The sequence below is a fragment of the Aulostomus chinensis genome, chromosome 16 (assembly GCF_037954235.1).
Source record: "Aulostomus chinensis isolate RoL2024-O1b breed Wild chromosome 16, RoL_Achi_v1.0, whole genome shotgun sequence".
In the NCBI taxonomy this organism is placed as follows: Eukaryota; Metazoa; Chordata; class Actinopteri; order Syngnathiformes; family Aulostomidae; genus Aulostomus; species Aulostomus chinensis.
The window spans coordinates 26,495,217-26,510,383 of record NC_141335.1 but is presented as its reverse complement, the minus strand read 5'-3'; the positions used below and the strand labels follow the sequence as shown (position 1 = coordinate 26,510,383).

General features: G+C 42.0%; 1 protein-coding gene across 2 annotated transcripts in view; it reads left to right on the top strand.

Moving 5' to 3' along the window:
* The window catches only part of lmbrd1 (LMBR1 domain containing 1), a 55,717-nt gene that overhangs the window by 25,266 nt on the left and 15,284 nt on the right, over nt 1–15,167 (top strand). For both annotated transcript variants that reach the window (XM_086180979.1, XM_086180978.1), the window contains exons 7-11: nt 2,969–3,042; nt 10,566–10,691; nt 11,362–11,514; nt 14,600–14,664; nt 14,788–14,890. In XM_086180979.1, the coding sequence (XP_086037105.1) occupies nt 2,969–3,042; nt 10,566–10,691; nt 11,362–11,514; nt 14,600–14,664; nt 14,788–14,890 (521 nt within the window). The remainder of the gene's footprint in view (nt 1–2,968; nt 3,043–10,565; nt 10,692–11,361; nt 11,515–14,599; nt 14,665–14,787; nt 14,891–15,167) is intronic.

Below are 15,167 nucleotides of genomic sequence, written 5' to 3'. Positions count from 1 at the left end.
GCAAGATCAAGCTGTTGGAACACAAACCTGATCAATGTATGGCACGACAAAAACATTCTCAAAAAGAAGATGTTACTGAAATGTATTAATTTAAAGGCAGATTTCAAACCTACCTCACAATCGCTCTTCACTTCTGGCAATTTCTCTTTAAAGAACACTGATTCAGAGACTCATTCTTGTTGTACGAGCTAACCAGGCTAGGCCAAAACTACTCTTTTACTTTTGCTTGGACATTAATTTGTGTTGTATTTTTCTCTCAACTGTTTCTGGATCTGGGTTCTGGTTCTTTCCTCCAGGGTATCACTTTGGACCTCTTCAGGGTTACTACTTTACAGTGGTGCTCCATGGAATCAGTATTGAATATCAAAAAGGTTTTTGGACTCACAGAAGAACATTAAAAAAGAAAGAAGAATGATTTCATGTTGAGATTTATATCCTGAGTACGGGTCAAGGTCCCAACATGAGGAGATGCTGCCTTTGACTTGATGCAGCCAAAAGCTTCAGCACTTTCAGCTCAGTGGTGTTGGCTCTATAATTTTTGTTCAGTAGTTTCAGCTCAGAAGTTTTAGCTTAGTAGTGTTAGCTCAGTAGTGTTAGCGCAGTCGTGTGAGGTCAGTAGTGTTAGCTCTATGATTTTTGTTCAGTAGTGTTAGCTCAGTAGTATTAGCTTAGGTGTGTTAGCTCAGTCGTGCTAGCTCAGTCGTGCGAGGTCAGTAGTGCTAGCTCAGTAGTGTGAGGTCAGCAGTGTTAGCTCTATGATTTTTGTTCAGTAGTGTTAGCTCAGTGGTATTAGCTTAGGTGTGTTAGCTCAGTTGTATTAGCTCAGTAGTTTCAGCTCAGTAGTGTGAGGTCAGTAGTGTTTGCTCAGTAGTGTGAGGTCAGCAGTGTTAGCTCTATGATTTTTGTTCAGTAGTGTTAGCTCAGTTGTATTAGCTCAGTAGTGCTAGCTCAGTAGTGTTAGCTCTATGATTTTTGTTCAGTAGTGTTAGCTCAGTTGTATTAGCTCAGTAGTTTCAGCTCAGTAGTGTTAGCTCAGTAGTGTGAGGTCAGCAGTGTTAGCTCTATGATTTTTGTTCAGTAGTGTTAGCTCAGTTGTATTAGCTCAGTAGTTTCAGCTCAGTAGTGTTAGCTCAGTTGTATTAGCTCAGTAGTTTCAGCTCAGTAGTGTTAGCTCAGTAGTGTTTGCTCAGTTGTATTAGCTCAGTAGTTTCAGCTCAGTAGTATTAGCTCAGTTGTATTAGCTCAGTAGTTTCAGCTCAGTAGTGTTAGCTCAGTAGTGTTTGCTCAGTTGTATTAGCTCAGTAGTTTCAGCTCAGTAGTGTTAGCTCAGTAGTGTTTGCTCAGTTGTATTAGCTCAGTAGTTTCAGCTCAGTAGTGTTAGCTCAGTAGTGTTAGCTCAGTTGTATTAGCTCAGTAGTTTCAGCTCAGTAGTGTTAGCTCAGTAGTGTGAGGTCAGCAGTGTTAGCTCTATGATTTTTGTTCAGTAGTGTTAGCTCAGTTGTATTAGCTCAGTAGTTTCAGCTCAGTAGTGTTAGCTCAGTTGTATTAGCTCAGTAGTTTCAGCTCAGTAGTGTTAGCTCAGTAGTGTTTGCTCAGTTGTATTAGCTCAGTAGTTTCAGCTCAGTAGTATTAGCTCAGTTGTATTAGCTCAGTAGTTTCAGCTCAGTAGTGTTAGCTCAGTAGTGTTTGCTCAGTTGTATTAGCTCAGTAGTTTCAGCTCAGTAGTGTTAGCTCAGTAGTGTTTGCTCAGTTGTATTAGCTCAGTAGTTTCAGCTCAGTAGTGTTTGCTCAGTTGTATTAGCTCAGTAGTTTCAGCTCAGTAGTGTTAGCTCAGTTGTATTAGCTCAGTAGTGTCAGCTCAGTAGTGTTAGCTCAGTAGTGTTTGCTCAGTTGTATTAGCTCAGTAGTTTCAGCTCAGTAGTGTTTGCTCAGTTGTATTAGCTCAGTAGTGTCAGCTCAGTAGTGTTAGCTCAGTTGTATTAGCTCAGTAGTGTCAGCTCAGTAGTGTTAGCTCAGTAGTGTTTGCTCAGTTGTATTAGCTCAGTAGTTTCAGCTCAGTAGTGTTTGCTCAGTTGTATTAGCTCAGTAGTTTCAGCTCAGTGGTGTTAGCTCAGTAGTGTTTGCTCAGTTGTATTAGCTGAGTAGTTTCAGCTCAGTAGTGTTTGCTCAGTTGTATTAGCTCAGTAGTTTCAGCTCAGTAGTGTTTGCTCAGTTGTATTAGCTCAGTAGTTTCAGCTCAGTAGTGTTTGCTCAGTTGTATTAGCTCAGTAGTTTCAGCTCAGTGGTGTTAGCTCAGTAGTGTTTGCTCAGTTGTATTAGCTCAGTAGTTTCAGCTCAGTAGTGTTAGCTCAGTGTATTATAGTATGTTGTGTTTAATTGAGGAATGTCACACTTCTTCCAACATAGCAGTAAGATTATGTGAAAAGAATGCTGCATTAATGTTAGAATGTTTTAAATTGATGCAGAGTTGCTCTGCAGTTGGGATTTAAAATTTCGTTATGAAGCCGACACCAAAGTTCTGAAAATACTACTTTACTACAGAATGCATTAATTTGATTCATTTTGTAGTACCCTTGCCAAGGAGATAATGTTTTCTCTGGCTTTTGTCTGTTTTTCCTGTGAGCAGGATTATGTAAAATCTATAAGGCCCTGGACATAGTGGTGGGTTGCCTGGGCTGAGGAAGAACCCATACGTTCATTGTAAAGATTTGTGTACGATAGGAAAAAATTGCAGTTTTATTTTACTTTTGCTGAGGTCACGCTGGTGGCGGTATGGGCTCTCTAGTTCCTTCTAATTTTGTTGTCACATCCCTAGTTAATGAAACGGGTTTTGTTCACTACAAATCATTCTTGCCATTTTAGAAAGACTCCATTAAGCAGTATTCTTTTGGTAGTTTACACACCTGGCAAACAACAAATTTTTCTCAAGGTCATCTCTTTAAAGGCTGGCTTCTCTCTCCACCCGCAGATGGTCTACCTGCCCTGTCGTTCTCCATCAGCTCCTTGACCTTGATTGGCATGCTGGCAGTGATCACTTACACGGTGAGTTGGGACATGAGGCAACAGTTTGTTTGATGTGTTTAATGCTTTTATAACTGCACAGTAGTCAAGATTTAATTTGTGAACCATCCAGTAGAATATTCTCTAAATCTTGCCACCAGCCTGTAGCTTTAGAGGATTTGTTTTTAATAAAATGTGTGTAAAATGTGTGATTTGAAGTATGAAGAAATGCTAAATAGAAAAGCAAGCCTTTTGTCAGATTAACCCACCAGGATTTTCCAGGGGATACGTCACGGGCAACAATGCCTGAAAGCATTATTGCAGGTTGGGTGGAGCAGTGTCTTGCGGTTGTGTCTATGTAGATGTTCTGCTGAACAGATCGACGGATTGGTGGAGCAGCCTTTCACTATCAGCAATGCCTTTTGAATCTAGAGCTCTGACGTTCATCTGCTCAGACTCCCACTTGAGCTCCCTGGACTTGTACATGATGTATGTGTACTCTGCGCCTTATCAGCCACTCATCTGCTGTCTGTTTATATATATATAGATTTACCTTTCTGTCCATTCACATACGCCTATGTTTTGATGCCCTCAGCATTCGGCAATTTTTCATTTTTTCCGAGATCAGAAAAATTGACTGTGCTGTACTGTTCGTTAATGCTGTCCATTTTTCACAGTTGTTATCTTAGTAACTGGACTGTGAATATTACCTGGAGGTGGTGGCACTGCTGTCAGAGGGGGAGTATCTTCAAATAGTGCTGGGGAGGAAAAAATACTCTGGTATCAACCCAGGGAGTGAGAGTAGAAGTGACAGCCAACCCCAATCTATCCACTTTCTGTTGAGCTCAGAGTCCCATTTGACAAATTACACAACAATTGAATGTGGAGCTCTTAATGAATAATACACAACCTAGTAAGTTGTAGAACCAATCTTCCTTGAGCATCTATAATCCATCTCAGCTGGGACCTCATCCTCTGTTCTGCGCTCCTCACAGCTGTCTGAGGAGTGCATAATAACCTCATGTGTTGTCAGTTGAACTGTGCGCAGATTGGCACTGACCCCATGTTGCATTGACTTTCAAAGTTCCCCGTGGTAAAACTTCCAGCATGCTTTTGTGTTTGGTGTTTTGATGAAATCAATCAAAGAAATCAAAGTTGTCTTCTCTGTTATGCCTTCAGCTCTCTGTCCTGTATTCTCGGTCAAAATCTGGGTGCGTTGCTAACTACCGGGGCAGCTGGTTTGGTTGTAGCTGCGAAGGACGGCTGGCCCAACCGCCCCGCGTGAGGTTGTATCAGATGCTGTGTTTGCTAACTACCAGCTGCCCTGCTATCTGTTTTATCACTGCAGCGGTTTACTGTCAAAAGCAAGTGACTAATAAAAGTCAAGTTTCTGTTTGTTTAACACTGGCTGGCTCAGGATCAGCTGCAAGCAGCAATTTGCTCAGTCCAAGCAGGCACATTTTGAATGAGCACTACGCTAGTAATTGCTAATAGCTGTGTGATTTATCATTTTTACCATCTTTTACTATTAAGCCTGATTAACTTAATGGAATCTAAGTGATGGGTTCCACCGGCAGGAGAAGTGACTCCTGGGCTAATTTATCACTCCTCTTCGTCCAGAAGTATCCATGCAGCCTGCATGTAAACAAGTCTGGGAGGTAAACAGTATACGGCACTGCAGCCCGGTAGCACTCACATGCACTGCTTTCTGGTGAACAAGCAGGAAACAGCAGCAGAGGCTTGTTGGGGTGTCTTTGTGGACCAGGCTTGTCTGTCTGCACATTGCCAAACTACAGTGGTTTGAATCAATGTTTGAGATGTTTGTTCCCTGAAATTTTAAGTCTTATTTTTAGACCGATACGATAACAAAAATCTTTGGCTCAGTTTATATCAGGCGCATGGCCCATGATGGTGTCCCTGTTTACAGGAAAATTCAAAATGACTTGTTAGATACTAGCATTAACTTGTCCTAAAATACAATAGGGTTAGTCATGCTGACAATTTGTATCCATTTGTGTTAACTAAGACTTGATATTGAATGCAAGTGCAGACGTATTTTTGAGTACTTTCTCATCTGATGCTGATTGAAAATAGAACCCTAATGGCTCTGTGCTCCCTAAAATATTTAAGTTGCTCTTATCATTACAGTTTTTATCAGCACAACTGCCAATCTTCTTGATATAAACTGCAGAATTCAATTTTGGTGTCTTGATTTTTGTTGATTCTGTTTACAATATTTTATTTCCCCCTGACTGAATGAAGAGGTTGTTCTTTTAGCAGGACTCAGCATCTCAGTGACAGTTGCTGTAGACTCTAGCGCTCAGTTTAATGTTGTCGCCACACATTTTCACACAAACATTTGAATGTGCAAATTGTGTCTTGTGGCCCAGATTTTTGATGGTGCCCAGCGCTGATCAGGCCCATCTCAAAGCTCATCTCAGAGCTTGTCATATGGGCCCTTGGCTCTCGAGGTCTCCACCTTTCCTTGCACTCTAATTGGCAGCACAGATGCTAATTCTGACCTTAGGTTGAGGAGATGAATGCCCATTGATGTTATAACAGGCCCTTGACCCGCTACAATGGAGTCACTTAATGAATCACATGGACGTCACCTTACCTTCTGTAGAATTTGACGAACCTTTGATGCGTATCGACATTGGTCATGTGTGCTGAAATAGTTTAGTATCAGTATTATGAGTATCATAGACGTTATAACACAGTTACGAGGTTCTATTTTAGATTAACATCTGTGTGTGTGTATGTCCCTGACTCAGGTGTATCATACCTTTACCTCTACATCAACATCCACTCACACATTTTCACATGTAATCAAAACCAAGTTCACTCCAGATTCATAACTACGGTCCTCAAGTTTTACTCCTGTTAACATGAGTTCCTGGGGTCAGGAGGGCTTGTTGGCTGCTAGAATAATTCTTCCAAGGACATGTCAGTAACCTCGTCAAGAGGATATGTCAGCATGTTAATCTGGGATCAGATGGGTTTCCAGACGATAGCAAAATTAATAGATTGCTTCTTTGTCAAGCCTCTTCCTGCCACACTTGTCTCAAGTCAGTTTGACAGCAAGATTTTGACAATTTTCTCACATTGAGACATTCTTAACTCTGCCTGATCCTGATTGAAGATCTTTAGATGCTCTTATTTTCTCACTGCACTGATCTTTGTCTGTCCAAAATAATCAGCTTGTCATCTTGAGATGATAGAATGATTAAATAGAAAACTCTCCTCACTTGTAAATGAGTCTGTACCGTATCAGAAACATTCCTCAGTCATTAATCTCAGTTCTGAAAATCCTGAGTGAAAAAACAAACCAAAAAAAAAATCATGATTCTGATGTTATTCTCAAACTGGACCAGTTTGTTTTTATTAGAATGATAAATTATTTCGCTTCTTATTATTCCTTAATCTGAATTTAGAGAAAGAGAATTGAGTCTTTTCCAAAAAGGAACATTACTTGACAAGAAAATATTGTTAGCAACAAAAGTGAGGAGGTGGGGGCTCGGTCATTTTGCAAGCTATCGGTTGTTTCCCCGTTCTTGCGTCAGAGATTTGAGCGTGTTCTCTTCTTTTGCAGTACTTAAGAAAGATCAACAAAGTTTCACGAATATTTGTTCAAAGATTAAATAAAAACTGGGAATGATCTGTTAATGTCTTTAGCATAATAGCGATTTCGTCTTGGGTGACTGGGACAGCTTGTCAGACTGATATTTCCTAGCACAGCTAAATATTTGCTCTGGTATTGATGAATTCATGGAACCAGTAAGTGCTCAAGAGATACATTTTCAGCTGTCTGAAGTAACAAAGCGGTGGCTTCAGTATCAGCACTGGTTGGAGCATCTTGAGCGTTATCGCTGAGCTGAAACAAGACATGTGCACATACATTCATGCTCCTCAGAGGACTGACTGCTGCTTTTGGTTTTCTCTGGCTCGACCTCTAATGCCACTAGTAGGGGAATATTCTGGCTTCCACTCTTGGCAGCACAATGTCTGACCATAAAATGTGGGCACCGGAGCAAGTTTACTAACTTTGTCTCTCGTACCCCACAGTGTAACACTGGCGCTCAGCGTGCCAGCTGCTGTCAATCACACAGACACATACAGGCCCCTGCAGGCGGGCAACAGGCAGCTAAGACTAAAAAGAGCATTTCTGATATTTCCTAAAGGACCTTCTTTCTTTTAATAATTGAAAACCTTTAACAATGCATTACAAAATACACTGAAAAGATACATCACCAAATTCCAGACCAAATGTGATTCTCACTTGAGTTGGAACTATTTTGAGCAATATTGATTGAACCTGCCTTGAAGAAGATTGTGTCTTCACCTCACTTGTCCCTTTACCTCCACAGAAGAGACCTCTCCAACAGAAAATATCAGTCCTGAATGGTGATTTACGTTCTTTCGACTGTAAAAGAACAGTGTAGTTCAAGGGTACTCATGTTCAAGCCTAATTATGATTATAACAGTTCAACAGCTCTGGAGCCTCCAAATGACCATGACAATAAAATAGATCAGTTCCTCTCTCCAACTGATCCAGTATGAAGACACAGGGGTTTTTCTTCAAACTGACCAAATTTGATTGATTGTGTTGAGACGGTGCCACGCGCGCGCACACACACACACACACACACACACACACACACACACACACACACACACACACACACACACACACACACACACACACACACACACACACACACACAGTAATATTCATGAAAAAAGAGCTTAGGAACAATGACTGTAACACCTGACTGCCAGTCTGCCCTCGAGCGTCTGTGTGGGTGGTCTGGTGTATTTGTTTTGTTTGAAGGACCCAAAAGTGACGGAGATATCAGCAACCAGACGGCAGTCGTACGCCGGACTCCTCCACATCCTTATTCCCCTACACCCAACAACTTCTGTGTTTTTCTTGGTGACCCACTTGGTTCTGTGGCGACTGGCTGGTAATATCTTCCAGTCAAGCTCCAGTCTCTGTGAGACAGGATGTGAATGAATAATGGACTATGAAGTGCTCTCGGAGCGGTGTGTCTGCTTTCCAAAATATTTGATTAGCTTGACGATGGAAGGAGAGGGACGCTTCCTCATCCGAATTGCTTTTGCCACTTTGAGACGACTGATATTGGTGACCCATGTGTCAGCATTGATTTAATAAACCAAAAAGCTTAAAGATGTCATACTTATGCTCAGTAATACCCATGTCCAGCACCCAGGACATGACTCCAGTCGGTTAGAGAAACGCCACGTAGTGATGCTACTCTGATATGTATTTGTACCATTGCAGACTATGGGCTAGAGGTAGGATGAGAAAAGGAAGTCCTTATCATGATTATTTGGTAATAGATACAATAAAAAAACAACTAATAGTACTTGTGTATTTATTATAATTATTTAGAACTATTATTGACTTTAAAAAACAGGTCATGAAGACTTTACTATGATGATGGTGAATCTAAAATTACCACCGAAGCCTAAATGTGTTTGTTCCTTTTTGTGTGTTTGTGTGTATGCGGCTACTAATCGCTCCTAAACAGTGTTGCTGTCAGCTGGTTTTACCCCAGACTGCAGACTTGCCCTGCCATGGCCTTGCTGAGAGTCAGTTGGTGAACTGGGATTTTAACAACAAGCATCATTATAAACCCAGGTGGAGCGCAAACATTGTTCTGTCACAATTGCCTTGTTTTCATAACTGTTGGAAGCTGAAAATGTGATTGAAAATGATGCGGTGACTTCTCAGGCCCAGCTGATGGGGAACCAGACCTCCTAGTCAGACACGCTGAAAATAAGCAGTGCACCAATTGATGCAATTGGGCAAAGCTGTATTTCACTACTCTTGTTACACTGATGCAGGGTTGTTGTCGAGGTTTTAACACCCAAACACCTTTAGGCAAAGCAGCATACAGGATTGGGTTTTGTATTTTACGTGCAGGCTCCGTGGGACTGTGTGCTTTAGCTTTATGCTTTTTGAAATGTTATTAGCTGGTTCATGCAAATTCAAATACTGACTTGTGTAAAGCACCTGTATCCTGAGCAGGGTATTGAGATTGTGGGGGTGCTCCTCCCCCTCCTGGCTCCTGGCCCCACTATCACAAGTAGAAAGAGCAACAAAGAGGAGGCTTGTGTAGGAGACCTTTGCCCTCCTCTTCCCTCTCAGGAGTCACGTGACTGGATGATTTCAGCCAGTGGCTCACCCCTCGTTCAACACAGTCACACTCTCTCCACACGCTCTGCTCTAAGCTATTTCTGGGTATTATTGACTGCAGGGGTTTTTAAAATAACTTTAATGAGCATGCATGATTATGTGTGAACTAGAAATGTAGCCTCTCCGTCAGAGGGATACCTGTGTTACCCCCCAGCACACCCCCACCCCTCCCTTTTATATTTCTCACATGTAGTCGCACGTAAGAGGGTAAGGGAAATGTTTCTCTTGGGATCTGGGACAGGTTTTCCTTTTATGAGTGTGTTTGATATTCCGGACATGCTCCGGCCTTAAGAGCTCCATGATTCATTGCAAGAGGCGACATTCGCCCGTAGCAGAGATTCACAGCAGAGACTAATAATAGTCAAGCCTGACTTAGTATCCCATGTGACTCTCTTAATGCTACCTAACACTCAAAAACTAGTAAAAGTTGTTTAAAAAAAAATATAGCCTCTGACATTTCACCACTTGAAAAGTAGAAGAAAGAGGGCAGCATTTTTTGATGGGGCTGAAAGAATCTTTGAACAGAAGTCCCCTTTGTTTTATTATGAACTCATAAAATGTCTCTCTTCCCAAGTTTGTAAAAGCGAGATGACCTCAGAAGAGTGAGAAAGCTTTGAGCCTGCCTCTGTTATTTTCATTTGTATTGATTGGTCTGTTTCCTGGTTTTAGAGGTGTCCCTTATTTTTAATTAAAGTTCAAACATCCCTCCAGGAGATTAAAGCCCGAGGATCTGAGTGTTAAATGTGCCTTTTGAAATATGTGCGCATAGCCTCTTCCTCCCATCCCTCTCTATCAATGTCACATGGCTTCCTGTATATCTGACCGTCATTATGTGTGATTTACATGTTGCGTGTGCTTTTACCTGCAGGTGTATAGTGTTTGTGTGTATATATTTAAACCCACTTCATTCCACATCGATTGCACTTCGATGCCCCCTCTTCTAACCCAGTTTTCTCTCCCTGAAATTCTCTGCATAAAAATTTCATCAAATCCTGGAGAGAGGGCGCTGCTGTCACATGGGGGCACTGTTAAGCTGTAAATTGCGCCACTGTGATATAAAGCAGTGATATCCACACACAAAATGGTTGCAGCAAATTCACCAATAATCCCCAGCACAATTACAGATTTCACCATTTTAATCTTTTGTCCTCCACCAAAAAATGACAGCCTGTGTGAGCAGGAGCTGGCTATATTCCTGCCAGTGTGTGTTGTCTTACCTGCATGTGATTATTGTTGTGCTCCACATTGTGAGGGGTTTGTTTACAGGCAGGGGTGGGCGTGTGTGGGTGGATGCATGTGCCATATGTGCCATCCCTCTCTGACAATAACTTGCTCTGTCTTTCAGGCATATGGTATGTCTGTGCTGCCTTTGAATCTGATAAAAGGCACTCGGAGCGTAGCATATGAACGGCTGGAGAACACCGAGGACATTGATGATGTTGAGCATCAGATTGAGAAGCTCAAATCCAAGGTTGGTCTTATTAATGACAAATAAGCATGTCACATAAATACAAACATTAAAAGTGATCTGAGAGTCCCTGAATCCTTATAACCAATAACTGGATCATCATAAATACCAAAACGTTGAAGGTGTAACTCATTGACATGGACACATGCAGAGCGTCCGCCTCCTCCTCCTCTGCCATCGTCTGCAGGGTGGACAGTTAGCAGTGTCCCTATCAGTCGATCTCTCCTATGCAGGCAGCACAAACAAGGGAACACAAGGCAAGAAATCTGCAAGTGGCTATTAGTTGCTAGTGGCAACAAGAAGTTGAGAACCAAAATGTACATGTGCTGCTGACATCCACCCTCATCACCTGCTCAGATGTACTCACTGAAAGCAGGTGTGGCTGTATGAGAGATCACGTGCACGGGAGCTGTCAGGTCAGGAGTCACAGAGACATATTTGCTTGAAGGCAGACAAATGTCATTATTGTAAGGAAGCAGATTGTAGTGCCAAATCTTGATTGACATAGCATTTAAACATAATTCCTTTAACCGGCAGTCCTTTAATACTTTAGATGTCCAGCCACTAGCATGACAGTTATGCCCAAAGAGCATTTTTAAATGTCGAGTCGTTTTTAATAGTTGTTTTTGCCAAGTCCCTTGATGTATTTGGTCCGTCATTGGTTTCTTACCAGTGTGTCGATGGACGGCCTTTATCCTCAAGGGACAGACGCAACCTGCAGGATCTAGAGGGCAAACTGCAGGTTCTCCGGCGCAGGGGGAGACACCTGGAAATTGCAGAGAGGAATTGCTGCATGAAAGTGGGCAGTGCTCTCAGACCCTTCAAGGTGAGTCCGCATTACGGAATTGGCGCCCTTTGTAAATGACACGCTCCAAAATGGACTGTAACAAGACAAATCCTCTCCATGTCTGTACTAATACGTTGGCCACGACCTTAACTAGGAAGGATTGAGGTTAATTTGTGTCTTCTGGCTTAATTGTCTCTGTTCTTATAATTATTTTCTTTGCCAGAGATACACAGCATTCCATAGCTAATTCTGTGTTTCCTTGCTTAATAGTTGTTTAATGTAGAAAAGTTTGTTTGGTTGACATCGTCTCTGTTTCCTGCTCCTCATGTTCTAATCCGAACTGCTCCAGATTTACTTTGAGCTCCACTTTATACAGTTGCATATTTACATGATTCCCATGGCTGGTCTCTTCTCCTAATTTACTCTGAAGTCTCTGAGGGAGTCTTACTTTTCTCAGGCAGGATCTTGCGGTCCCCCGGGGACAAACCAAAGCAACAATAACAATCCTGTCTATGATTGTACTATTTTGAACCCATCCCTGGACCGCATATATGCAGTACTGATAACATTATTTCCCCAAGCCGCTTTGCCCAGGGGTGATGATAAGGGAGAAGGGTTGTAACATCGTCCCGCGTTCAAGTCAAAGACATCATCTGGAGAAATGTCCTCTGAGGCGGTCTTCCTCTATTCTCAGGATAGACGAAGTACTGAAGGCTTATTCACTGAGGTTGTCCCAACGTCATTTTATCTCCAGAATGTCTGTATGTACATTTCATTGGTGTTGTAGGTCTCAGGCCAGTTTCAGTACCACGTGTCTCAGTTGTGCCACCAGTCTCTCCAGGCCACAGACCAAAAGATTTGTGTTTCATCCCAGTTGGGACCTCTAACGATGTCAGAGCAGTCAGGGTCACGATTAAGTAGAATTACAAGTTTGGTGGTCTTGGTTTTGACTCTGTCTTGGCCCTCGTCGGTCTTTTCTTGTGTTGGTTCAGGTGGATTCAAATACAACACTAAGTTTCATCAAAACAATATTTTTGTCACCCTTTTATTAATGAATTATGTAAAAGAACAACGAACTTTTAATGAACAAGCGTGTTTTATTCTGTGTTTGTGGTTCACCACCAAACCGTTGGCTCTGCTGCTTGTTGGTCAACAGTTCACCTAAACCTGTGTCACTGTTGAGTCACATGAGTCCAAAGAATCGTCTAGATTCCAACGGTGATTGAGTGGGATCCTGCAAACACAACACCAACACACCTTTGCGTTCTCCGTGCTGGCCAGCAGAGAAATGGGAGGTTATTGTCTGGGACTCATCCAAATATGATATGCTGTTATTGTCCCGCAGAATGAGCAATTTTCCACATGGAAACCAGAAATGATAAAAAAACGATAAAACTTTGGCAACACGGTGTATTTGCCTAGTCTTGGTGTTGTGTCTGACCTCTCCGAACCTCTTCCACTGTGATTATTCTCCCTTTACTCAACCTTTGGCTGCATTCTTGTGCACATATAAGTGCACATACTTGCCCCTGACAGCACATGTATGCTAATGTTCAGGTCATACATGACTTCATAATTACTGAAGTCCATTTATCTCATTTTATATGTTCCCACTGTTATTTGTTTTCTAGTATTTTGCTGCACTGCAGGAGTGCGCCAACATTGTAACCCGCCATCTGTAGGAATGGGTCTTTAACCCAGGGGCTGCTGCTAATGACAGTCCCCAGACTCCGATTTAAACAGTAATGAGAGTTGCAAGATTTATTTACATTACAATCACACATGGGGGATAAGAAGAATGTCTGGGATTTCTCCAGAGCAGGGGCGCCAGTTTTTCTTATGATATTCACCCCAGCTGTGAGTGAAAACCTACAGAACAGTTACAAGGTCCGAGGACTGTTTATGACTGTCCAACTGGTGTCCAACTAGTGTCCACCATTTTTGACCCGAAGATGCTGCTGAACGCCGTCCTGGTTGGAGTGGAAGCCAGCTGGATGTGTCTGCGGTCTGCTGCACTCCTGACTGACCAGCGTGTTTCTGCTTCTCCACCTTGTCAGTTTCCTTTTACATCTGCAGTTTGGAGAGCACATCTGGAAACACCTCTGTACTGAGAACTTTCAGTAGCTGAGTGAGAAAACTCTGTTCACTTTTGCCACTGTGAAAGAGTCTGAGAATCTGAAATTGTCATTTTTCCATTTTGGTGTCCCTCACCCACTTTTACTCCCTCCACACATCCGTTTCACGTCATGATTTAGTTCCAAGATATGAATTGTCCTGCTGCCAAAACTGATCAGTTCATCAGCATCTGTTTGGTGGAACTGCTTTGTCATGCTCTGGGCTGCTTTCTGAATCAAAAACCTGTTTATCTGCTCTCTTTCACTCTTTCACTGGAACGTTGTGTTGACACATACACTCTAATGAGGAGGATATGAAATATCCAAGACAAACTTCTGCACAGTATGCTGCATCAAGGGATGTTTGGCCACAGCTGTTTTACTTGATTATCTTGTTTTCTTTGAGGAGGATTTCTTATATTTGATATCAAGCATTAATATGGATGTATGTATTGTCAGCATTCTGGAATAAAGGGACATAAATAGGATTGTTATAATTTTTCATATTTGACACTTATTCACAGCTCTGAGATCATTCTAGAAGCTCAGTAGCCTAAAATAGATGCATGTTTCCTCATGTTTTAAATCTCTACTATACCCCAGTAACTGTGATGTATATTTTGTTATTGTATTATATACTTAGCAGCTTCTGCTATATATTTTGACTGGCTGAAGATATTTTTAACATAAGCCTCTCAAAGGTGAGCAATTGAAAGGGTTTATTTGTTTCTTGGCTGCCACCCACCATCCGTCTCCCTAGTTACAACCTCCCTGCTCCGTCTGGGCCAGTCCATCGCTCCCCCTCGCCACCTCAGGCATCAGTGCCAAACTGTGGCAGTCCAAGCCATATGGTCTCCTTGACAAAAGACACGACAGAAAGGTTACACTTGCTGACCCACTGCAAGCCTTTGAAAGAATACTTTTACCTTTCGGGGGCTTTCTAGGAGCGTGAATGCAGTCTTTAGTTTCAGGTCTGTGTCACAATCATTGATATTGTCTCTTGTCTGCAGATATTGTTGGGAATTTTCTTTATCCTGGTTGCTCTGCTGTTCATTGTTGCCCTGTTCATTTCAAAGTAAGTCACACAAAGATCTGAAACTGACTTTTCACACTATGCAAACCCAGAAGAAATCTGGGAAATAGTGCTTTAATTAATACATACTGTGTGTGCGTGTGTGTGCGTGCGTGTGTGTTTCAGTTTAGATAAAGCCCTCCACTCTGCTGGCATCAGTTCTGGATTCATAATCTTTGGCACCAACCTGACCAATCCTTTGAATGAACTACTGTTAGCCTTACAACCTGTGAGTATCCACTCATCTCTCATGTCCAAAAGGTAATTATCCTCAGTTAAGATACGCTTAAAGCCATATTTTCCTGTTTCCATCATCATTAACCATGGACCATGGTTATGATGATTACCATGGAGCATAATTTAAAAGTTTTATTCTTAACCATCTTAGCCTCACAATAGATGCACTGACAGTAGGCTTTTGATTAAATCATCATGTGTGGGTCAGCAAAATGAAAGAACCAGTGAGGACTCAGACCTGCTTGCATTCATGTGTTGTTATACCACCT